Here is a 24,905-nt window from a genome sequence, read left to right as displayed (position 1 = left end):
CACTCCCACTGACCTTCAGAGAAGATCCCGGGTCCAGATGCTCAGGAATTTTCCCAAGAAATTTCCTTTTAGGGCGTGGATTATAGCTAGTGGAGACTTTCCCCATTCCGCATGAGGCTTTTACACACTAGGATGCTAGAGCAGTTTGTGTGTGAAGAAAGAATTCTGATTTTAAAATACAATTACTGTCTGCCCCTTGCATTTTATATTGAGAAGTTGCAGGATCTATATGTTAAACAGAAGAGCTGAGATCAGTATCCTGTCAACTGATGGTGGCAGGGGCTTTCCCCTGTCCACATTCAGAAGAGATGGGACCTGACTTGAATTGACATGTCATCTGGGTGTAAGGGTGCCCTCCAAGCTCCTGAGTGAGGGCTTGTTCCTGCAAGGAAGTTCCTGCAAGGAAGATAGCCTCTGTATAGCATCCCTTGGTAAGGAACTACCCCACAGCTTTGGCTGGCTTCTTATTTCTTCCCTGAGCGTGGTTGTCTTCGATCCCCGCCCAGAGGTGGGAGGTCACCACGGCAGAGACCAAGATAGTTCATAAGGCCTTGATGAAGATGAGAGGTAGAGATCCTGCAGTTCTGGCTTATCACTGAGGAGATACTGATCATTGACACAGAAAATCCCACAGCTTCAACCAACCATTGCTTCTCCATGGTGCACTGGGCTCTTGGAGTTATAGAACTAAGGCATGCACCTTGATTTTGGTATTTTCTTGTCCACTCAAAATTTAGTTACTAGTTTTAGACTTATTATTTTCCTTTAATATATAGATTATATAATTGTGTACAGAATGCATTCATATAGTCATATGGGCCATTTACCAATAAATAGAATTTATCAATAAAAAAGAGAGAAGTAAGTCCTCATGCATGTACTACAAGGATGGATTGGCAACAAAATGCCTGATAATCTCCTACACTGTTGGGAGACACCTCAGTGGCAGCATGATGAACTTGTGAAAACTCATGAAAGACATCCATTGTAAGACCGGAGGGGAGAACAGAAGGGAGGGGAGCGAAATTGCGGAGGGGTAGGGAAACTCCAGTGCCCACTAAACTGTACCATAAAACAATAAAACAATCTATATAGGCTCCTGTTTTCCAAAGAAAACATTTCTGGGAACTGCATCATAAAGTAGATATCATAAAGGCAAAGGTACTTTCCATGGAAACAAAATTAGAATCAGATCTGTATCTCTTCAAGGTTTTAGCATCAAAAATCATAGCTATAACATTCTCAAAAAAAAAGATTTAATCATCTTTTGAAAATTGTTTAATCCTTTGAAATTATAAAATTAAACTCCATGTTTGACCCAATGGGCACACATTTTATATGTTGATTACACAAGAGGACTCAGAGCACATAATATATAAATTGCCACATTTGTAATACTTTATTAAAAAAGTAAACAAAATCAATATATTAGTGAAAATAACATTAAATCACAATTAGCAATAATTTACACAGACTTTCAGATAAAGTAAAATCTGAAAAGTTAATGGTTTTAGTGTCTTTGCAGTTTCTTTGTGTAACATTCTTGTCAACTGGCCATTCAAATAGTTTTGAATTTTTTTCATGGAATTTAAGTATACAAGGTGGGAATCATTTCTATGGACCAGGTACTTTTTACTCAAATATATTCTTTCATGACACACATTTGTATTTATTTCATAAGGTTTGATGTACAATGAAAAGTCAGGTTATTCTTATCAAAACCAGACAGTAGTCCACATCTCTCCCCAACCACCATTTTACATTGAGAACAACAGAATCCTTTTAAATGACAGCATTTGTGATGCATTAATTTGTGCACTGGGTTACTTAGAGTGACCAAATGAACAGGGATCAATTTGGAAGCACTCCATGAGTATTAATGTTCATCACCGAAAGCTCATTCTCTAAATTAGCTCATGTCCTAGTGAATATAGTCTTAATCCTGAGAGCTCATGCTCATTCACAGTAATCCAAAATATTCAAAGTAATTATAAACATAGGGAATAACATTTTATCCTTTATAGAATGTCTGAAGAAAAAAAAAATATCTCCACAACAACTCAGTGCAATAGTGAGGAGGTCAGAGGTGTTCACCTATTAGTTCGATTCACGCAGTTAGTAACTGACTCAATGCACCTGCTGCTTTCACACTGCACCTACCCCTCACAAGGGGCTGGTGGAGGTGGTGGGAAAGGTGGACAGGTAGCTGGAGAAGATTGGTTTGATCTCATCACTGTTCCAGAGCTGCGAGTCTCAGACGAGATCAGGCGCGTGCAGAGTGGTATGGCCGTAGAGCTGTGAGTCTCAGAAGCTTGCTCTTCTCTTGTTTGAATTGCAAAAGTACCCTCCTACTCACGGTCATTTCTTCCTAAGGGTGGCTGCTGACGGCAGGGGAACCTTGACTTGAAAACCAAAAAAGACTGGTACAATCACAGAGTGAGTTAGAATCTCAATAAACTTTCTCCATACTGGCCAAGAACACAAATCCCCAACTGAATCTACACCACCAATCAGGGAGAGTCCGTCTGAACCAGTACCATTTCTGCCTGCAGAAGTATTTCTCATTAGTGTCCAGGAGTTCAGATTAGTGTTTCTCTTCCAGGGCTTGTTTCCCTGTCCTTAGGCGTGACTCTCCTGGAAAAAAATAAGTCTTCACAGCACACAGAATTACTATTTTTTTTTTTTACATTTGAATGGTTTGGGCAATCTTTTCTTCCTCATTCCAAAGTCTCTTCCCTGTTGTGTTGGATTCCAGAATAAAAGTAAACCGAAATGGAACTGACAACACTTATTCAGAGGCAATGAAAGAAAAATTTCGCTTAACAGTCCTGAGGTGCTCTTAGACCACAGCCAAGATCAGAGCTAAGACATCACACAGCCCTGGAAGTGCATTTACCGCCCCAGCACCTTTGCACTGAGGCAACTGTCAAGAGCTATGAGCTCTGCTACAAGTAAAAGACATCCAAGTTAGTCTGAAAAGTAAAGCTGACATGGTCAGGGGTTCAGAAGCCCACACGAGGGAGGCAGTTCCTTTGAAGCCAAAAGGCTTTTGAGGTAGCAGATGGCTGTAGCAGCATCCTGTTGTCCTGGAAACATTAAGAATCTTAGAGTCCTCTAGTCCAAACTTCAGTTGACAGTTGTAAAGTCAGGTTCAGAAATGAGGAGGCACATTTCTCAGGATCTCACAGCAGATTAAAGGCAGACCTACAGTTAGAATCCAGGTCTTTGAACTTGAAGTCAAACATGGTTTTCTTACTTCCAGCACTGCTGGAGCCTGCCCTCCTGCACCTAGGAGGCAGCAGAGAGTGATGTGTTCATGCAGTATGAGCTTTCAACAATTCTGTTCTTTGGAAGGAACAGACCAGATTCAAGGTTAGTGCCATGGTTAAACTAAACTCACTGTGAGTATCCATAAAAGATGGAGAAGTCGTTTAATAAACTATTGCAATGCTGTCAGCCCTACGCAAGGCTGTCAAGGAAGAGATATCCCATTTGAGCAGGACAGGGACAGCAAGCATCCTAGAGCAGACAGCTCTGGAAAGAGTGGTTGTTGTTGGTTCCCCTTGCATGGGGTTGCTATGGAAACCATCTCTTTTCTTCTCAGCCTCTGTAATCCCAAGGTAACTAAATGAAACACGTCCTGGAGAAAAAGACTGACTGACAGCAGACTAAGGAAGACAAAATGGAAGTCCATTATCAATTGAGGAGGCCCCTCAGTTGGACTCAGACACTGGGAGAAAAGTGCCTGTGTGGCCCAGAACAGAGTGAGAAAGAGACATGCGACAGTTTTAACATGGCTGTGGTCAAAACAACTCAGCAAGAAATGCAGGATTTTGGAACACGATTCTGACCAAGACAGGCAGAGGGGACATGTTTTTTGACAATGTCTATGAGTAGACACAGCAAAGAAGGCCTGTTTGAAGACATTCACAACTGAGATTAGACACAGTGAGTGACCATGTTTGGAACATGACTGAGATGGACCAGACGCTGCAAGGAAACATGTCAGGAACAACAGAGACTGCCAGTCAAGAGTGGAGAACACAGGAAGGGGAGTGCTATCAGATGAGAAGTGAACAAAGAGGCCATTCTGTGTCCCATTTCTTGCACTCCACCTGCAGGAATCTCAGAGGAAAAGCCCGATGTGCATGGGGTGCCTGCACCAGTGGATGCAAGAACCTCTGGTAAAAATACAGGGCGCAATCCTACACAAGTCACAGCATAGGACCTGGTCCTCTCTCAGAGGCATGGGTGTCTTCTAGGTCACTGTCTCAGGGGCCTAAGTATCAGTGGTTTGAGAGGCCACCAAAGGAGAAGTTGCTGGAGGGTGGCACTGATTCTCCCATGGGCCTCCACATTCCACTGCATCCCTGGAAGGGGAGAAGATCAGAGAACCTCAGCATTGGAATGCACACCAGGGACCATCTCATGAAACAGCCCTCCCTCCCTCAGTCCAGGAACCCTTTGATACCATGCAAACAAATAACAGAGGGCCTCCACTTAGGAATTTCTAGTGATAGATCAACCATCATTATTTTAAAGCAGCTTTAGCTATTGGAAACAACCTGATACTGTTTAACCAGACTCTGCCCCCATCTAAATCCTACCCAGTGGGAACCACCTGTGTCTACTAGGCCCACTCAAAATTCTACCCTCTGCTGATTATATCATCCAAATATTCTCTTTTCTGGGCTACACATCCCCATTTTATTTAACAGTGCTTATGTTACAGCTTTTGAATTATTTCCATAATGAGCACAATCTTCCGAATGCAATTTATTTCATGATGATCTCTTTGGAAAGAGTACCAGGAAAGAACACACATATTCACAGTGAGCCTGGCTTATATCACGTACTTATCATCATCAGTTTTATTTATACCAATGCAATCAAATTCAGTTAATTTCCAACAATGCAGTATTATACTAGCAGATACTAACTTTGTTGCCAATTTTTATCTTTTTGGTACAACACTTACCTATATCTATGCATTTTTTTCTTACATGGGTGTGTTTTATTATTTGTTTATTTAAATTTTTTATTTATTGAGCCAAATAGAGGACATTCTGCTGTAACAATTAAACTTGATTTTAGTGGTTTGATATCATTTTAATTGGTTTATATTATCCTAAATGATTGTAATTTAAACATTGAAGATGTGATTATTTAGCACCTGTTAAAATTGAACTTTAAAGATTTTATAAACACACAGGAAGATCATTGTTCTACCTAGTGTCATCTACTTTTTGAGGTTTTTAGTCAATGTGTAAAAGGTTGAGCACAATAAGGCTAAGAGAGAATTATGACTCAGACTTCCTTACTATCAAACACGTAACATTTGATATGCCCCAGAAGGAACACAATCTTGGTAGATTTTTTCCCCCAATGTCTTGTTGAAATATCGTTGCCAAACAGAAAATTTACCTTGTAGATAATAAAATTAATTGGTATGTGTTTTATTTTAATGCTACAATACTAATTTTCAATCACAGATATTTTGTGTAATAAGGGGAAATTTTGGTAAGGTCTATCTCAAGCTATGAGTCTAAAGTTTCTGGAGTCTAATTTTAGGGTTTTTTTTTTAAAGAACTGGAGCAATATTTCTCCCAGCTTCTACCATTTCCCCAGTCCAACTAAAGGAACATTCAGAGATGTTATCAATCGGTTCCTTTAATCCCATGGAAAATCACAGCCTTGGCTTAGAGAGAGTTAAATGCTTTCCATCAATCCTGGACAGCAATTTCCTCCCTATAATATTCTCTCTCCAGTTGGAAGTCTATTCTTACTGCAGCAAAATATGCAAGATTTTTTTCTCTAAATGCTGAATTCTAACTATTTCTGGGTTTGCTACTTGCTCTGAACACAGCTTTTAATTCATCCTTGGTTATACATTTCTTCTTCCAAATTTTCCATCTGCCATTTTCAAGTGTCAGCTCTATGGATAACTCAAGATGTGCACCCATATCTTCACATAATTTGATTCCCCTACATTTTTGTCTTCTTCATTGAGTATATGTGTTAGGTATAAATAGAAAGAAGAAAGGGAGGGAGGCAAGGGAGGAAGAAAGGAAGGAAGAAAAGAAGAAAGGAAGGATAGACAGCAAAAGGGGTAAGTAGATAGGTATATTTCACACTCTCACCGACCAAACTCCTTTTATATCATATTTGTAATTCACATCATTAGTAAGAAGAAAAAATACCACCTATCAGGGAAGCACTCATTGACAAGGCATGAAGTTAAGTGCATTATATTGACTTTTTTATAAGAGCACATTTGTGCCCATTTAACAGAGAATGAAAATGAGTTTCATATTTTTTTCTCAGCATGTATCAGAATCAGACTTTGTATTAGGTAATTTTTATGCCAAGTTTTGTGTTTTGATTGTTCTGTGCTCTTGACTAAATTTAACATCCTGAGAATGAGCAATGCCTAGGTTGACCCCTAACAGTTTTAGTTTACATTACTGTGATGACATCATTATTAACAGATAACAGTTCGGCATTGCTGGCCTCTAACGTCTTTATTTTTAAAAATATAATTAATTAAAAAAAACCCCAAATGCAATAAAAATTATGTTCTTGAAAAAAAAATGTATGGCTCTTTATGTTCTATCTTGAAAGACTTCCTTTCTGGTATTCCAGGTCACTCTCCAAACACATGGCTGTAATGTACAGCAAGTACATTCCTCTCCCATCAACTAGGTTACTGTTCTAGTTCAGCAAAGGAAACAGTAGAGTTTAGTGATGTGGAGAGTAAACCAAAATATGGGAAGCTGTGTTCTGATGACATTTTTTGCCTTTTGGCAACTGATTCTGGGGGACAAAGTCCCTTTTCCTTTGCCACATTTTCCCATCTGTTAAAGAAGGGGGAGGATAATCTATAAGATCCTTTGCAGCTCTGACATTCTGAGTGTATGAGTAGTAGAGATGGTGGGTGACAGACAAAGGCTTTCTGATTGGGCACCAGCTGTGTGTGGGAATGTTCTCTAAAGCTGTGGGTAATGGCTTCAAATTTGGCTTTTAATATTCTATTGTTAGTATTCGACACTTTATATTCCATGTGGGGGAGTGGTTTCACTGGAAACCAAGGTGGGTAATTTTTGGATTGGTACTGAAGAATCGGGAAGACCTCAGTTTCTGAATCTGTGAAATTACACTGCAAAGCTGTTAAATGTATCCGGGTAGGATGCGTAGAGTTGCGCTTAGATGCCACCACTTAAAATGCAGTGAGATCACAACTGTCTCCCTGCAAACATATGCTTGATCAGAAACATTGGCAAAGCCACTCAAAGTCCCTGATGCAAAACATCATTTAAAACACATCCTCCCAATAGTCTAACAGCTGATTGTTTTTAAATGAATTTCTCGTTTCAATCATTTTGGTATTTATCATTTATAATTTTAACACATTTGCACATATTTCCACATTAATATCTGTGAAGAAGGAAGGTGCAGAATATTATTTTCATTTTAGAGGAGGAAGAAGAGGTAATGCATGAACATAGACTGATCAGCACTTCCCAAACCTGGAATTCTATGGGAAACAAGGAATTTAATTGTGTGGTGGAAAGTTTTGTGACTTAGTTTAATACTAACAGTTAGTAAAGTAGATTTACGATGAATTATTCCTGTTCCATAAGGAGAAAGGTGGAGAAAGTGAAGAAGTACTAGCTAAGTCATCTCTTTTAATGGCCTGGAAACCATGTGCTTGCAAATTGGGTTAGATGCCTGTAATGAATACAGATTCCCAGGATCCACGCAAGCCCTCTGATGGGGGGGGGGGGGGAGATCAGAAATCTTGATTGCTTTAAAACTGATCTCAGCTGATTCTTGTGTACACAGGTATATGATATTTCGTGAGCAAAAAAATATCCATTTATTCTACTCATTACTCAGAGAACGCTCAGACATAGAAACTAGAAGGCATTCAAGACAAAGTACAGATGAGTTGCATGGACCAGAGCTAGAAGTATGAGGCATTCAGTGATGCCCCAAAAGTGTCAAAATGGCAGCAGTGAAATGAGGCACAAACATCCATTTCAATAAAGTGGGGGGAAGTATAGGAATTGTTTTCATGACACTGGAGATGAAGAGATAAGAAAAAAACCTTGTGCTACATCATGCCAAGAAAACAAGACAATGTATAGAAATATGCACACAACAATAGCTTTTCAAGTGCTTTTGTGTGATGAAAACAGAATGCATTGGTACATTTGCTGATTTAAAAAAAGCTGATCCAGGGGCCCGGCGGCGTAGCCTAGCAGCTAAAATCCTCGCCTTGAAAGCCCCGGGATCCCATATGGGCGCCAGTTCTTGTCCCGGCAGCTACACTTCCCATCCAGCTCCCTGCTTGTGGCCTGGGAAGGCAGTCGAGGATGGCCCAAAGCTTTGGGACCCTGCACCCGTGTGGGAGACCTGGAAGAGGTTCCAGGTTCCCAGCTTCGGATCGGCGAGCATCAGCCCCTTGCGGCTCACTTGGGGAGTGAATCAACGGATGGAGGATCTTCCTCTCTGTCTCTCCTCCTCTCTGTATATCCGGCTTTCCAATAATAATAAAAATCTTTAAAAAAAAAAAAGCTAATCCATTTATTTTTTTTTAAGATTTATTCACTTTATTACAGCCAGATATACACAGAGGAGGAGAGACAGAGAGGAAGATCTTCTGTCCGATGATTCACTCCCCAAGTGAGCCGCAACAGGCCGGTGCGCGCCGATCCGAAGCCGGGAACCTGGAACCTCTTCCAGGTCTCCCACACGGATGCAGGGTCCCAAAGCTTTGGGCCATCCTCGACTGCCTTCCCAGGCCACAAGCAGGGAGGTGGATGGGAAGTGGAGCTGCCGGGACAAGAACTGGCGCCCATATGGGATCCCGGGGCTTTCAAGGCGAGGACTTTAGCTGCTAGGCCACTGTGCCGGGCCCTGATCCATTTATAAATAGCAAACCTATAGATCAGTAATACATTACTCACAATTTCACTTATTCCAAAGGCAATGTTTGATGTCAATGTCTCCATTTGATTTGATTTTTTGAAATGTATGTTTTGTTATTTGAAAGGAAAGAAGAGATGGATATAAGAAAGGAGAGAAAGAGAGAGAGAGAGAGAGAGACTGAGACTTTCATCTACTGGTTCACTCCCTAAAAGCAGCAACAGCCAGCCTTGGGCCTGGTTGGCTGAAGTCTGGAGCCTAAACTCAGGTGGCAGGGATGTGTTATCTATTGCCTCCCAAGGTGTGCACAGGCAGGAAGCCAGATGAGTCAGGATTCTAACACAGTCACTCCAAAGATATTGGATGTGGACATAATCAATTCTAATCCCAATATACTCCCCTCTCCCCATATTTCTCAATATACATGTATAATTAAGAGGTCAAACCAATCTCCTTGTTAAAATCTTTTTCTAGGGCCTGGCACAGTGGCCTAGCAGCTAAAGTCCTCACCTTCAACGCCCCTGGGATCCCATATGGGCGCCGGTTCTAATCCCGGCAGCTACACTTCCCATCCAGCTCCCTGCTTGTGGCCTGGGAAGGCAGTCGAGGACGGCCCAAAGCTTTGGGACCCTGCACCCGTGTGGGAGACCTGGAAAAGGTTCCTGGTTCCCGGCATCGGATCGGCGCGCACCAGCCCATTGCGGCTCACTTGGGGAGTGCATCATCGGACGGAAGATCTTCCTCTCTGTCTCTCCTCCTGTGTGTATATCTGACTGTAATAATAAAGTGAATAAATCTTTTAAAAAAAAGATCTTTTTCTAGTCTATCATAGTTCTTCAACGGCAGATAAAAATTTGTGGGGCAGACTGTCTTTTCTATTGAATCATTCCAATATGAGAGGGAACATTAAAATATCTAGGAGAAATGCCTCAAAGGTACAGAATCATAATAAAATGATTAATAAATAAATCACAAAAGCTTAATTTATTATGTTCTGATTACCATGCTAATCAAACCATGGGATATTTTGTGTAATAATCACATGTCACAACAACTCTATCACATAAATTTCTATTATTTTCAGGCTCTAATTGAGTGGAATAAGACCTAGCAATCTGTCCCAGGTCAAACATGCAGAGTGGTAGAGCCAGGATCAGAACTCAAGAGTGTCATTGAACCAGCACTGAATGTGCACTTTCATCCTCAATCCCCAGACACTGCTCTCAAGTGACTGCCTGGGCGAGAGAAGGTGCCAGATGCCTGAAGAACACCTGTGATACAAGGATGAGATGAACTTCCAAGAGGAGTGGTAACAGACTCCACAGAAGTGAGCAATAAATCAGTGTTTAGATTCTGAGGGGGCTGGGGTTAGGAAAGTTCAGAGAGCTCATGCTGGAACTGTTGTTAGAGTACAGAGTAGGCTTATGTTGGGTGGAAAAGTAAAAGAAAACATTGAAGGCTGCAGAAACAAATGATCCAGAGGCACGAGAATTCACTTTTTACTTGACAAATGCAGATCAATATTATAAGCTAATGGTGTGAAGAACTAAAAGGGAGAAGCAAGGCTTCAGGTGGGAGAATTGAGGAAACTGAGCAGGAGGTAACACTGAGTCATGCCAAGAAGAGTTTTTTACATCCTTCATTGTCTACCCACGGCAGGTCACTATTCCTCAGGGTTATTGTGTTATACTGGCATTTGCCATCTGAATCCCACAAGTCTGAATGCCCTTTCCAACCTCCCAAATGATACGCACAAAATTTCTTTCTTCCTCCATGGTTAGAATATACACACAGGACCAAAAGAAAATGAAGGCAGAAAATATGAAACACAATTCGAACTCTGTCACAGAAAGAGCTCCCAAACATTACCCAAGTATGTGAATAGTCATGAGTTCAGTTAAAAAGCTCCCCTTTCTGAACAGTCATGGGAAAAAATGGACCTAATGTCGAAATTGTACAGGATGATTTCTGTGTGTTAGTAGGGGAAGTTAAGGAGCAGGGAAGCTTGGACCATGACAGGGAAGTGGAAAGGTGAAAGCTCAACTCCACACTTCTAAAGGGTACGGATCTCACCTGTCTACAGTTCTTCTATTTCCCCACTGCATGGAGCAATGCACAGTCCCTGTTAGGAATGTGCTAAAAAGGAAATGAGTGGATGGATGAAATCATGACTAATTAAGAAGCTGGCTCAGGAGTTCAGAGAACAGGGTTGTGGTCTTTGCTCATTCTCTGATACAGCTACCCTCCTTTGTGCAAACTCTCCAACTTCTCTGGGCCTCAGTTTCCTCATCTGTAAAATATGAGGTATAACAAATATGAGGTATAACCATGTATTTCAGGTTAGTCATTAAAAAGATATGACAACTAATTGCATGGAGTGGCCATAGTGGGTACCAGAGGGGTGAGGCAGTGGCTCTGATTTTCATGTCAGCTGCTGCTTTCATTAAAGGTTTCTACTGTCCACACTTTAAAATTAGATCCAATCTTTAAAAAAAAAAGATTTTTACACCTGAGAAACAAAATGTTTGAAAACCACTGGACTGATGGGTTGGACTGTTAGCATTTTCACTGATAAAATTATAAAATTTTATGGTAAACTCCAGGTAAGTAAGAGTTCACCAAACTTTGTAACAATCAGAGAGGTTCAACAGCAAAAATGCCTGCCTTTGATGACAACCCCATGGAGAGGAAAGACACACAGCTACCCAGAGACAAATCATACAAGAGATCACTGTATTTCCTAGACATTTGACCAGATTGCTTCTGAAGCACTTTCCATGTCTAAAAATCAGAGAGTTCTGCATTCTCATAGGAATTCTGAGTTAACTAGCAAGACACATAGCCTGGCAATTGACTGCAAGGGCTTTGATGGTAAGATGGTCATGTGTTGAGTTTCTCTATCAGTAAAATGCAATGCCTGTTCTGTACAGGAGATAAAGAACTCAATGAGATAAAATACATGCAATGTACTTAGCTCAATGCCTGGCATATGACCAGCATTCAGTAAATGGTAACTCCTAAAATGATAAGGAAGGTAATTTCTGGCCTGGGAAACCAAATTACTCTTAAAGCAATTAGATACTATATAACACCTACACAAAATACATAACATATAATATAGTTTCTGTGTGTTCCTGTAAACACACACAGAAACTCAAAGCAGGCAACACCAATACAGGAAATATATAAAGAAAAAAGAAATTATGCCAGCCAGAAAAAAAGAGTGTGCTCATAAAAGGAACATCAACAGACAGCACATATATTTGTTTGTGAGGTTTATGAAAATATGGATCTACTCATTTCTTAGAGAATAAAAAACTCTCCAAGAGCAGTTCTAACTGTGAAATGTTTCTAAGAATCCTGTTAAAAATAATCTGAAAAGGCATGAAGGAAAAAAAAAAAGCAATCCAGAATCATTTTGTGAAAAGTAGGCTGCTGGCTCTTTTTCTGGATGTAAATGAGTAGACACTGGTTGTCTGTATAAGCAGAAACCAGCCAGAGACGCTCCTTGCTGGTGGTACTGATGTCCCCACTGCATTTACAGCAGGACATAAGCTAAACCTTGGTACCATTCCATTCCATTCCCACAGCTCACCTTTCCCTGCAGCTGAAGTATTTTCTCTCCTTCTCCCAATCCCAATGCTCAGCAACTGTCCTGTTCCTCATCAACAGGATCTTACAAAGATTTTGTCACCAAAAGCTTTCTCAGATGCTATGCTGATAATGAGTCATTTCTAGAAAATGAGCACTATCCAACTAACCCATGTTCCTGACTTGCTGCCTAATGACTCTGATAAACAAAACTACAATTTAGCAAATATTGTGTTTTCAGGTTCTATAATGTACATCTCTCCAGTAAGCCCTGTCACAGTCTTATCATATAAGATCCACTTTTACTCCTATTTTGTGCAGGAAGAAACTAAGGCACAAACAGATCAGTCATGTCAATTGCCCAGGGTAACAGGGCTTCAAACTGATAGGTCCAGAAGTAGAGGCAGAGTCCACCAATTACTAACTCCTAGGCTTTTAGCCACTTACTTTCTACCAGATTGGAATTCTGCCTTGTACTCTACAAAGGACAAATGCCTTTGGAGACCAGTGAAGCTGCTGCCGATAATGTCAGCATTCCATATGAGTTCAATCTAGTTCCCTACAACGTGCCCGCGAAAGAGAAGATGGTTCAACGGCCTGGGCCCCTGAGACCCACATGGAAGCCTCAGTCGGAATTCCTACCTCCTGTTTTTGGGCTGGCATCATCTTGGCCATGTGACCATTTGGAGAGCAAACAAGCAGATGAAAGATCTCTGATTTTCTCTCTCTATGTCTCTCTGTGTGTCTGTCACTCTCCTGCCTTTCAAATAAATGGAATTAAAAAAAAAAAACTAAACATTGAGGATAAGTCTTAATCCCAGCCCAGAGTCCCTTCTCTTTCTAAATCTGCATAGAGCAAGTCCTTTTATACAAAAGCATCAAGCAACAGGAATTTACCTGATCTGTGGGTATGAGCAATATTTCCCTCAAATACAATGTCAGACATCTAATCAGCTGTGAATTTCTTCCTTAGAAATGACTACATTTTTGGCTAAACATGTTTTGCTATAAGCAGCACTGAAGGAAAACAGAATGGTCCCTGTAACTGCTCACGCTGCCTAACACACCTCTTCTCACTGATCATATATACAGTTCTTTGGCTTCAACCAAAGTGTTATACTAGGAGCACAGGATTTGATCTCTCCTGTGTTGAACTGCATGTGGGGATGTGTCTGTGACGCTGTGACTCACAAAATCACTAACACATGGTTAAAAACACCTAGTCTCCTACCGTTTCTCAGAAATACTGATAGATGATTAGTCAGTGCTTCTAAAGACACATTCAACATTTTTCATTGTTATCCAATTTTCTTTTTCTTTATTGGAAACTCCCTGGTAGAGAAATTCATTTATTCTGTGCTGGCAAACACAGTCTTAGAACCACAAATTCTATGCTACGTCTTCCTCTTGGGATCATGGAGAACAACTGAATTCCTTTTTCCTATAACAGACCCTTATATGTGTAATAATAAGGCTATGTCCTGACTATTATTCACACAGAAAAGAATCTCATTCTTAGTTCTTTCCACTGTTCACATTTCATGAATTCTACAGAGAAAGGCGTGGTATTTACTCTCTCCTGAACACATTCCCAGTACAAAAGGAGGTTTTTGTCACAGCTATGAGAGCTATACCACTACACCATGGATTAAATATGCATTTACATGGAAGTATGGTTTTCCAGTGGGTCTCTTCATGTGCTTTGGAGGCAATTCCTTCCTGAACAGCTGCTCTGACTAAATTGAGAGGGCTGTGTCCTTGCCAAGTACATGCTGTAAGAGAACATGTGCATAGATCCTGCCTTGTGGGAAAGGGCTTATCTGCAAGGCTACCGCCAGCACTCCAACTGCAGAAACTTAGGACCTCTCCTCACAGAAACAGTACCAATTGCCTTCTATAACGCTGCCCCACTACCTCCTTATCCAGACCTGAGAGTGGATATGGATTCAAACAAACCAAATGCTGCAGGAGCTGCACCTCCTGGTCCCAAAGAAAGATTTTTTTTTTTCTGCTGTCCACTGGAAATCGTAAGGAGGTCCTCTGTTGTAAAGTCCATGGAATTAGCTTAAAGCAGGGTTTCTTGAGATCTGGAGCCAGATCTGGAGCCAGATCTTTGCTTATTGAGGCAGCTGTCCTGTGTGCTACTGGAAGTGTAGCAGTACCCTAGCCTCTACCCACTGGATACAAGCCAATAGCATTGTCCAGTTGTGATTACCATAAAGGCCCTCCAAGTATTACCAAATGTTTCATGGTGAGCAAAATAGTTCTCAGTTGAGAACTAACTACTGGCTTGAATGCAATGTAAGCAGTTTAAGATATGGAGCTGGGTCTATGCTTAAGGCGTCATCTAATTCAACTTCATCATTTCACTGATGTTGAGTGAGATGGCAGCTTATCTGTGACCAATAAGGTGTCAGAAGACAGGTCTCTTGCTTTTTCCACTATACTAGCAGTTCTCATCTCTGCTGTACACCAAAGCTCCCAAAATGTATGTTTCTGGTCTTCAAATAAGACTATTTAAAAGAGAATCTTTGGAAAGAGATCCCAGGCTCTGCTATTGTTAAAAATACACCGGGAGGCTCTTGTGGGCAGGCCCAGTTGAGGGAGCATCAGCCTTTATTCTTGACCTCAGGTAAACTACTCTGAGCATCCCTGCAGTGGAGAGTTGCTGCGGGATGGCCCTGCAGGTGACATGCACAGTGCCTCTTTCTGTGGTCAATGTTTTCAAAGGGCTGGGAAAACAGGTCCACACAAACAACGTACTAAACTTCCCTGACACGATGAGGATGTTTTAAGCATCATCAAACAAATGTCTACAGGTAATTTACAAGCTTGAACGCATATTCAACATAACAAACCCAGCTGTTCAGCTCAGGGTATCATATACCCAGGAAACAATGCTTGTTTCCTGTTACTAAACAATTATTTATACACAGTATGATTAATTTCCTTCTGGCTTTTCTTCCGGCATAGAAAGCTTTTTATTGAAGGAGCAATCACAAGAACACAGAGATTTCTGGACTGTCTCTTACCATTCAGTTCCAATAGCCAGGGCTGAAACAGGCTAAAGCCAACGTCCAGGAACTTCTTCCTTTCCCCTACATGGATATCATGGACCAAATCCTTGGGCCATCTTCCACTGATTCTCCCAGGAAGATTAGCAGAGCACTTGGGACATCAAATGACACCAAATGGCATAGTAGCATCTCGGGTGGCAGCTTTACTCACCATGCCACAATACCAACCCATTTCTATTTATTGATTGCTCACTGTTTAATGAGACTTGAGCTTAGCTTTTACATATGTCACAATATAAACCTTAAGAAACACCATATGAAATGGTTTCTAATATTATCCCCGTCTTACTTGAGGAAACAAACTGAGATGTTTGGTCACATGTCCCAAGTCATGCTGATACTAAATGACAAGTTTCAGACAAATCTACCCTATTCTAGAACTGGCAGCAACTGTGCTATTTTGCATGGGATGTACTTTCCATTGAATCAGATGCAGGAATTTTTCCTCAGTGATACATCCCAATGAAAGGAATGATAGTTTGTACCATTTTAGCTCCAAAGTGGACATCAAAATGAGCACAAAATGAGCACATTTATGAAGGATAGGCCCATTCTGTAACCAGCACTAACTTTTCTAATCCTGAATATTTGGTGAGCCAGTGAAGCTTTTTCAAAGTCATGATTCTCACTGTTTTTCTGGAGTGACATCAACAGAAGCAATGCTTTCTGAGCAACTCTTTCACGTTGATCATGGGACAGGATTGAGGGATATGACTAGGACTGTAGTTTTGTAAGCAAAACAGCTACACAGCAACCCTGCACTGGGTCTCATTCTCTGTGGTAACCATCCTAAACATCTTTATTTTGAAACATGTTAAAGAGACTAGCATGTGTTTGCATTAAGAAGTGAAATAATAACAATTGAGTTAGTTTTGTTGCTGTGTTCTGATAAAAGCAAAGTATGTAAGTATATATGATATAAAAAATACAATAGGTATAATTTCAGGAATTCTACATCCAAGTTAAATGCTCAAATGCATTTAAAAATTATATTGTATAATATAAAGGTGAAAGGGAATTTTGTGATTATGACTTAAGTATTTCACTAAACAGAATAATAAATTTAAAACATTAAGGCAAGTTGAAAGAGCCAGAAAGTAAGAAAAATATTTGCATTTTAGTTTTAAACTACTTTTTCCTCCTATCCTTTCAACAAGTATCTTCACATTTTATACTGGGTCAGCTGAAGGGGGTTAAGAGAGATATGGCAGGGCCATCCCCATCCATCTTTGATTTATCTAGATTAAGTCTAGAAAACAATGAGGTAAATGTTGATTCAAACTGAAACCTCGAAAGTTTGAAATAAAATAAAATGTCCTTTAAATCTCGAATGACTTTTCAGCATTAGTAGAAACCTCTAAGGATCCACAGTAAATCAAACCTAAACTACTATGGGTAAAAATTTTCCAATTTATAGTGTCACAACTTTTACTTAAAAGTGGAATTTCTGGGGCTGCTACTGTGGCCTAGTGAGTTAAGCTACCACCTGCAGCATGGGTGCTGATTACTATCCAGGGTAGTCCACTTCTGTTCCAGCTCTCTGCCACGAGTATCCCTGAGGAAGAAACAGAAGATGACCCAGGACTTGAACCCCTGCAATTATATGTGATACCTGGATGAAACCCCTGGCTCCTGGCTTCAATCTGCTCCATTCCTGGCTGTTGTGGTCATCTAAGGAGTAATTAACAAATGAGAGTTTTCTCTTTCTCTTTAAATATCCTTTGAATATGTAACTCTGCCTTTCAAATAAAATAATTTTCATCTTTTTTAAAAAGGAGAAATTGTGTAGTGCTGACATTAACAGCTGACATGTGTTTTCACAGTGAGAAAAGTAGTTATAGAGTTAACACATGTCTTTTAAAAAGTGGTGAAGACTTATTCTATCATATGCAGGTCTGGTGAACAAATGAGTATGGTAAGAACATTCATTCCTTCAGTCATTCATGTACTAAACAGGGGATAAAAGAGGTATGCTTCCTGCTCTCATGGACTGACAGTTTGGGTAGAGAGACAGACAAAATGAAGTTAACAACAAAAACATTGTGAGTTTTAATCATTGCTGTTTATAAAATAAATAACAGGCACAACCTAGAAGAACATTTTTCTTCTGAGAACTTAATTCTCTTTGCCTCTTCATCATTTTTACTTTTTCTCTATCTTTGTATTTTTCTCTACTATGGATTCCAGACACACAACTAAATACGCTAATCTGGTACAAGCAAATGTCAGAAATCTAGCACATTCACTATTATTAGTTTATTAGTTTATTCACATACACTATGATCAGTTTCATTGAGCAATAGCTCATAACAGGGATTGATGAATAAGAGAGAAAATTACAATGACTGTTCCCATAGAGTCTCTAAAGCCATTTTGAAAACATTTTGTAACCATACAAATATTGTACATTTCACTGTTGGACCCAGCAGCTACTCCCTACTTGTGATGAATGTTCTTGGCATGTGGTTAATGTGACTGAAGAATGAAACTTCTAGTTTTATTTCATTTTAGTTAATATATAAATAGCTACTTGTGGTCATTGGCTATCCTATTTAGATAACAATGGGACACCAGGTTGTCAAGAAAACTGAGAATGAATGACAGGGCCAGGATAGACATGTAATACATCCTGTGCAAAGTGCTTTCAGAAATGATGAGCCTTCCTAGGAACTGCATGAGTGTCCTAGATTTCAGTAAAATCTAAAATTTCCCAGGCAAGAGACCTAAATCTTACGGAAGAGCCCACTTCCAAAGCTAAACTTGGCACAAAATCTCTACTTACATTCTGTTCTAATAATTATCTCTCCCATGCAAACAGAGCTTTGCAGTTAGAAAAGCAATTTCATATTCATGCTCTTGTTTGAGTTTCACAGTGAGGCAATGAAATGGAAGGGAGAGTATGGGCTGTTTACAGAAGAAGCCAAATCCAGAAACCTTAGCAGATGACATAGAGAATTCTGTTAAAAGGTTATAGTCAGCATGCGCCATCTGTACTCTTTGTTGGACTGTAAAAGCCAACAATCACATAAACAGTTAAAGACATGGTGGGCCGCTGGAGAAGGTGCAGGAATATTCTTTCATCCCCAAGCCAACTCCTACAGTGTTCCTGGCAATCTATTAGGTTGGCAATCTATTAGACTGGCAAAATCCTTGGTATTTATTCAATGGACAGAGAACCTCAGGATCAAGTCAATGCAATTTGTTCCAAACCCTATTATCAACTTCCTGTGGTCACAATATTATGTGGCCATACTATGTCTCCCCCATGAGAAGTCACATGACTTACTAAACAATACAGCTGATGCATATTTCCACAAAAAAATTTCCACTATGTCACACCAATTACTATCAGATAAAACTACTCCCCTTTAAGAGTTATTTTAAGAAGCTAAGAATTTTTATTCACTTTGTGTGAAGCCCTGGAAAAATGAATGCCAGAATGTATTGGGCTATTCTGATCCATAGAAAGCTAGGACTACGGTTCTTAAGCGAAATAAGCATGACACTCACCTTGGTAAAAATGTCAGTTTACCAGTTTGGCCCTGATTCAATGAAAATGGCCCAGAAATCCATGTTTTTACTCAATTGCTACTGATTCTAATGCAAGTGATCCTTGATCATCCTTTGATGGGTTCTTCTTTTCAAAATTTTTAAGTTGGCTCCCTGATGTAACAATTATTTTATTTATTTATTTATTCATTTACAATTTACTCTTAGAACTACAGTAAAATGTGTGGATATGGTAACTTGGCAAAGAACATTCATGTTATGGAGATGTATGGGCAGGGAGAAGTGTAGAACTAAGAATTCTGTTTAGATCACATTGAGATTCCCAAGACATATCTATACGTGGCTGTCAAGGCAGCAGACTAGATCCTGTGCTCTGGGGCTTACAGAGAGCTATGACCTGGAGATATTAATTAAAGAGGGTTAACAGGGCCTGGCACAGTTACCTAGTGGTTGAAGTCCTTGCCTTGCATGCACCACAATCCCATATGGGCATCAGTTTGTTGCTCCATTTCCCATCCAGCTCCCTGACTGTGGCTTGGGAAAGCAGTAGAGGATGGCCCAAAGCCTGGGAATCCTGCATCCATGTGGAAGACTCGGAAGAAGTTCCTGGCTCCAGGTTTCAGATGGGCTTGGTTCCAGCTGTTGTGGCCACTTGGAGATGTTAACCAGCAGATGGAAGATCTTTCTGTTTGTCCTTCTCTTTGTAAATCTGACTTTCCAATAAAAATAAATATATCTTTTTTTTTAAAGGGAGAGGGCAGTTAACAACATGAACATGGTAATTAAAGTTAGGGATGGTAAAAATCACATAAAATGAGGCTATGGTTTGAGTACCAAAACCTAGTCCCTAAAGAACCCTGATACTTGGAAATCACACATAGAAAGAAGCATAAAAGAGATGAGGAAAGAGTTGCTAGGGAGTTAACAGGAAAGCCAGGAGAGCACTGTGTTTAGCAAAATGAATATGGGAAGAAATCTCAACTTGAGAAGTAATCAGGGCCAATTAGGTAAGGGGGGCAGCAAAAATATTGCTTTCAAAGTTTAAACATTTATAAAACAAAAATTAATAAAACTTTTGAAAAGCAAGCAGAATATAAGAAACTGTATTATCAAACTACATGACAAAGCATTAATATCCAGAATAGAGGAACCCAAAAATGAGTGAGAAAAATAATAAAGTTGGCACAAGGAGGGTCGAACAAATGAAGATGTAGTTCAGACAAGGACAAACAATATCAATAACTAGTCTAAGAGGTTAACTTAACAAATCATTTGAGAATTGAAAATTAATTGATACCATTCTAAGTGAAACAATAAAAGATTGAAAAAATTCAGTGTTGGTGAGGGGAAGGAGGAAAGAATTCCCATTCACCACTGATGAGAAACGGAGTTGTTGCAGTCTAGTCAGAGGTCAATTTTGTGATAAACATAACATTTTTAATGGCTCTTTCTTTTCAATAATGCAATTTCACATTTGATAACTTTCTGAGAGAAATGCTGATATGTAAACCAAAAAATGTGTGTGAGGGCATGAAAAACAATGCAATTTAATAGTGGCAAAACATAAGAAATGGCTGTAAGCTCACTATTGAGAAATAGTTAAATAAAGCTGAATGCTTCTTTTAGGTACAAATATTTATGAAATCACTAAAAATAGTAAGATTTATATAACTGCAGTGGAATGATATCTAAAATGTATTAAAGGATAAAAAGCAGGATATATGAAAGTACATATAAAACGATCCCATTTGTATGAAATAGTGGGAGAAAAAGCCAGGCTTTGCATGTTTTTATAAAGGTTTATAAACACATTGTGACAATCTTCACATTGTTCATTGTTTTCTCTGGAGATTAGGATAGGATACAAACTTATTTTACTTGTGATTAGTTTGTTTCTTGAACTGATGTGAAAATTTGTGGATGTGCTTATAGGATTTTTAAGACAAACACAAAATTTTCCTAAATTTGTTAAGTTAAAGCAATCAACGTGGGCAAGTACAAATGACTTATCAATTGTATTCATCAGTTGACGTTTCCACTGGATATCAGGTGAAAGTGTTGGGCTATGGTATAACAGTGAGCAAATGAGCAGAATCACTATCCTTGTAAAACTCATCCTCTAGTGGATTTGAATTCCAAATAATTATCTGCTTTCTGCTTAGGCTACTCTTGGAAGATGTCTTATGAGCAACTTTCTGCAAGGTTCATGAACTCATGAAGAAATGTAAGGAACAAAGTATGGCAGGAACACCCATAAACCATCTCTAAAACCTTCTCATAGCAGATTATCAAATACAGTAGTGAGAAAATGGTACAATTTGCCTAGGCTGGCCTAGAAACCGCAAGATACTCTCTATGACAACTTCTGAAGAAAAAAGTCACTAACTTTCCAACTACTGAGTCAGCAAGTGAATGACTGGAACATACCCTCTTCGTACATTGTTGACAGCCTGCACTTAGGTAACTGCTAGCTTAAACAGGTAAAAAGGATCTGGGACCCATCCAGGTAGTTCGTGTACACACAGTTCATAGCTGAGTTACTTCTTTGATGCTAAGATATACCAATTAAAAGAGGATGCCAGCCTCTAGGAGTATCCTCTGAGGTCCTGCACCAGCTGAAACTCAGCATCATGCTAAGCTGTAGCTACAAGTCTGCCCACATTGGTAGCAGAAAATTGAATTCATGCTTCTGAGCAGCCTCTGAAGCATAATGTTTATATTTCATAGCAATTCTTATTTTCTCTTCTTTTCTCACACATGCAAATGAAAATTTTCAAATTTTCAGCTGCCAGAACAGCTGAATACTGTCATCATCAGAAAAATTAACTGCTTGTCTCAGGAGTAACTATTCTTAAGAAATCTCCATGTGCCTCAGTGAGAAAGAAAACAATGTCAACAACAGTTTGTCTTTACTACAGGATGAACATATTTATCACACATAGCTTTTCACAGCTGAACAATTCTAGCCCAGGACCGCCCGAAAGTTTTTAGGATTTGGATAGACACAAACCTATTAGACCATGAATATTTAACTCCAAAGTCACTCCCACCTCCATCAGCTTAAAAAAAACAAGTAAATCACTTCAATCTTTGTTATTCTGCTTCTTCATTCATGGTAGTGCATCTGCCTGGAATTGTTTCTCTGATTTTTCTTCCATGGTGCAAATTCTCTAATTCTCTTTAACCATATCAGCTTCATTTCTATTAATTTCTCAATCTAGACTGCCCATATTTCCATTGTATCACTTATTACAGAGTACTCTGTTGTATATTTATTATTCTATTTAGTTTAGCTTATCATGTCACTTTTATGGTGATTTTAAGTTATCAAGCAATGTGCTATTATTATTAGTGTGATCAATATTTATGAAATTACTAGTTTTATGAATAATTACCATGCATCAAGCCCAATAAATTTATTACCTCCAGTTATCAGGAAACCCTATGAAAATTATCAAGTGTTACAGTTGATGAAAAGTAAATTCAAGGGAGATTGTGCAGATAGTTTAGTAGCAATACTAAGAATCAAGATAAAATCTAGTTGATTCTAAAGCTGATAATCATTAACTCTAAAAATACTACTTTTAAATACTGGTAGATAACATTTACTAAATGCTACTAGATTTCAGACTTTATGCTATGTGATCTATATACATTAGCTAATTTGGGTCTCACAAAAATCCTGTGATGTAGGTATCATTGATTATGATCTTATTGTGAAAAATGGAATTTAAAGTTCAGAATGGTTAAATGATTTAATCAAGATCACAGAACTCAGGAGACTGAATCTGAATGTGGGTCAGTTTATTCCATGAGGAATGGTAGACTCTTGAAAATCTTTCCAAACATTCTACAAGTTCTCAGGAATAAAATAGCATTTCTGGACACCTGAGTTTTATCTCTTATGAATAATGTTAATCAGCCAAATTGAAAAACTTTTTAAGTACTCACCTTAGGACATGTGTTGATCCATTAATAGTTGTGGTTGAACAGGGCACTGTCTGGCCCAGAATGGAAGGTCTTCGATAGCGCTCATCATCACAGCAAAGGATAATGAGGAAGGCACGTCTAAAAGACTTATTCAAGAAGGCGTAGAGAAAGGGGTTCAATCCGGAATTAATATAGCCAAGCCAGAGGAAGGCGGTCCATACCTTCTCTGGGACAGTGTAGTCTACAAAAGGATCCACAATGTTGGTGACAAAGAATGGAGCCCAGCAGAAGCAGAAACAGCCCATGATGATGCAGAGAGTCTTGGCTGCTTTGGTCTCTGTCCTCATGCGATGAGTGCTATGCTGGTCTGCTGGCTGGGGCCTGCCCTCTGCAGGAGCTCCTGCTCGTTCTAACATCTGGATCTGGTGGGCATGCTCCTTAGCTGTGACATAGATGCGATAATAGGCCAGCACCATGAGCAGAAATGGGATGTAGAAGGCCACCACAGAGCAGGTGATAGCGTAGGGCTTGTTGACCATGAAGACACAGTATGTAGAGTTAGAATTCTGGCTGAATTTTCTTTTTTCTATCTAAGAGTTGGAGAGAGAAAAGAAATGAGGAAGGAAGAGACAACGGGAGGAAAAAGTGAACATGCAGAATAAAAATGAGAAAACCATAAGAAAACAAAAGAATTAACAAGAATAAGAAAAAGGGGGTAATTGGAAGGTAGAAGGGATGGGAGAGGGGAAAAGAGAAGGAAGAATAAAATAAAAAGGGAAGAGAAATACAATTTATCAGCAAAGCTTTGATTTTTTTAAAGTTTGTTTTTAAACACACAAACAGAACCTCAATGGCAGAAAAATAACTTGATTATATTCCAGGGTTCAGAGAACTTGTCTGTACAAGAAGTGCTGAAGGCCCCAGGGAAGAACAGAAACAAAACGAGGACAGGAGCATTCTTGTCTACCCAAACACTACTCTACTAATCTTTTTTTTAAATTTAATTTTATTAATTATGTTGCATTACGTGACACACTTTCATATGCTCTGGGATGAACATAACACTCCAGGGTCTCTAACAGGGTGTCTGTTGTTCAAATCACATCAGAAGCTTCCACACTGTTTACATGTGGATTTGCAGATTCCTTGCTCCCCCTCCCCACCAGATCTACTGGATCTAAATCTCTGCATAGTGAGGCTCAGATATTCATACTTTTAACCAAGATTTTTTGGAATAGTTCTGAAACTTATTAACATTTGAGAAGCATTAGTTTACATTGACCTAAACCTTTTTGGCTGGCAGATGCTATGGGGTGTTTTCCTAGACTTATTTCTTTTCATATTGAAAACCCTGATGAAAGATTTTTTTCATGTAGATAACATAGTATTCAAAGCATTACTAAAGAGTAGAAGCCAAGAGGGGACACAGGGCTTGGAAAAAGAAAAGATGAATATTTTAGAATCACAGTGAACAGAATAAGATCAAATAAGACAAAATCATGAGGGATCCTGTAACTTAATGAGAGTTGGGCATTACCAGCATGTAGGCAATACTCACTTCCTCAACTTACGCTTCTCTGAGTATCTCCTGAACTCATTCCAGTTAGGTGTTCATCCCAAATCACTCCACTGAAATTGCTTTGGTCAAGGTATCAATGGCTTCATTGTTGCCAAGTTCAGTTCTCATTTTAAATCATCTATCTGCTTCTCTGACATACCTGAGCCATCTACCTTTCTTCCTTTGGATGAACATTTTATTGAAGTAAAATACATATAAAGTTCATATATATTAAACTTATATGCAAATGGATGAAATATCACAAATTAAATACATGTATCTAATCACTATTCAAATTACAGAATATTATC

General features: G+C 39.3%; 1 protein-coding gene across 2 annotated transcripts in view; it reads right to left on the bottom strand.

Moving 5' to 3' along the window:
* Positions 1–2,301: 2,301 nt before the first annotated feature.
* The window catches only part of HTR4 (5-hydroxytryptamine receptor 4), a 138,214-nt gene continuing 115,610 nt past the window's right edge, over positions 2,302–24,905 (bottom strand). The window contains exons 8-9 of one of the 2 annotated variants that reach the window (XM_058677695.1): positions 23,058–23,626; positions 2,302–3,345 (exon numbers count right to left, since the gene is read on the bottom strand). In XM_058677695.1, the coding sequence (XP_058533678.1) occupies positions 3,315–3,345; positions 23,058–23,626 (600 nt within the window). In that variant the 3' untranslated portion in view covers positions 2,302–3,314. Of the gene's footprint in view, positions 3,346–3,622; positions 4,371–23,057; positions 23,627–24,905 lie in introns of those variants that run through there. The other variant, XM_058677696.1, reaches the window with a different exon arrangement.

This window comes from Ochotona princeps, chromosome 19, assembly GCF_030435755.1.
Source record: "Ochotona princeps isolate mOchPri1 chromosome 19, mOchPri1.hap1, whole genome shotgun sequence".
In the NCBI taxonomy this organism is placed as follows: domain Eukaryota; kingdom Metazoa; phylum Chordata; class Mammalia; order Lagomorpha; family Ochotonidae; genus Ochotona; species Ochotona princeps.
This window is presented reverse-complemented; position numbering and strand designations above follow the sequence as displayed.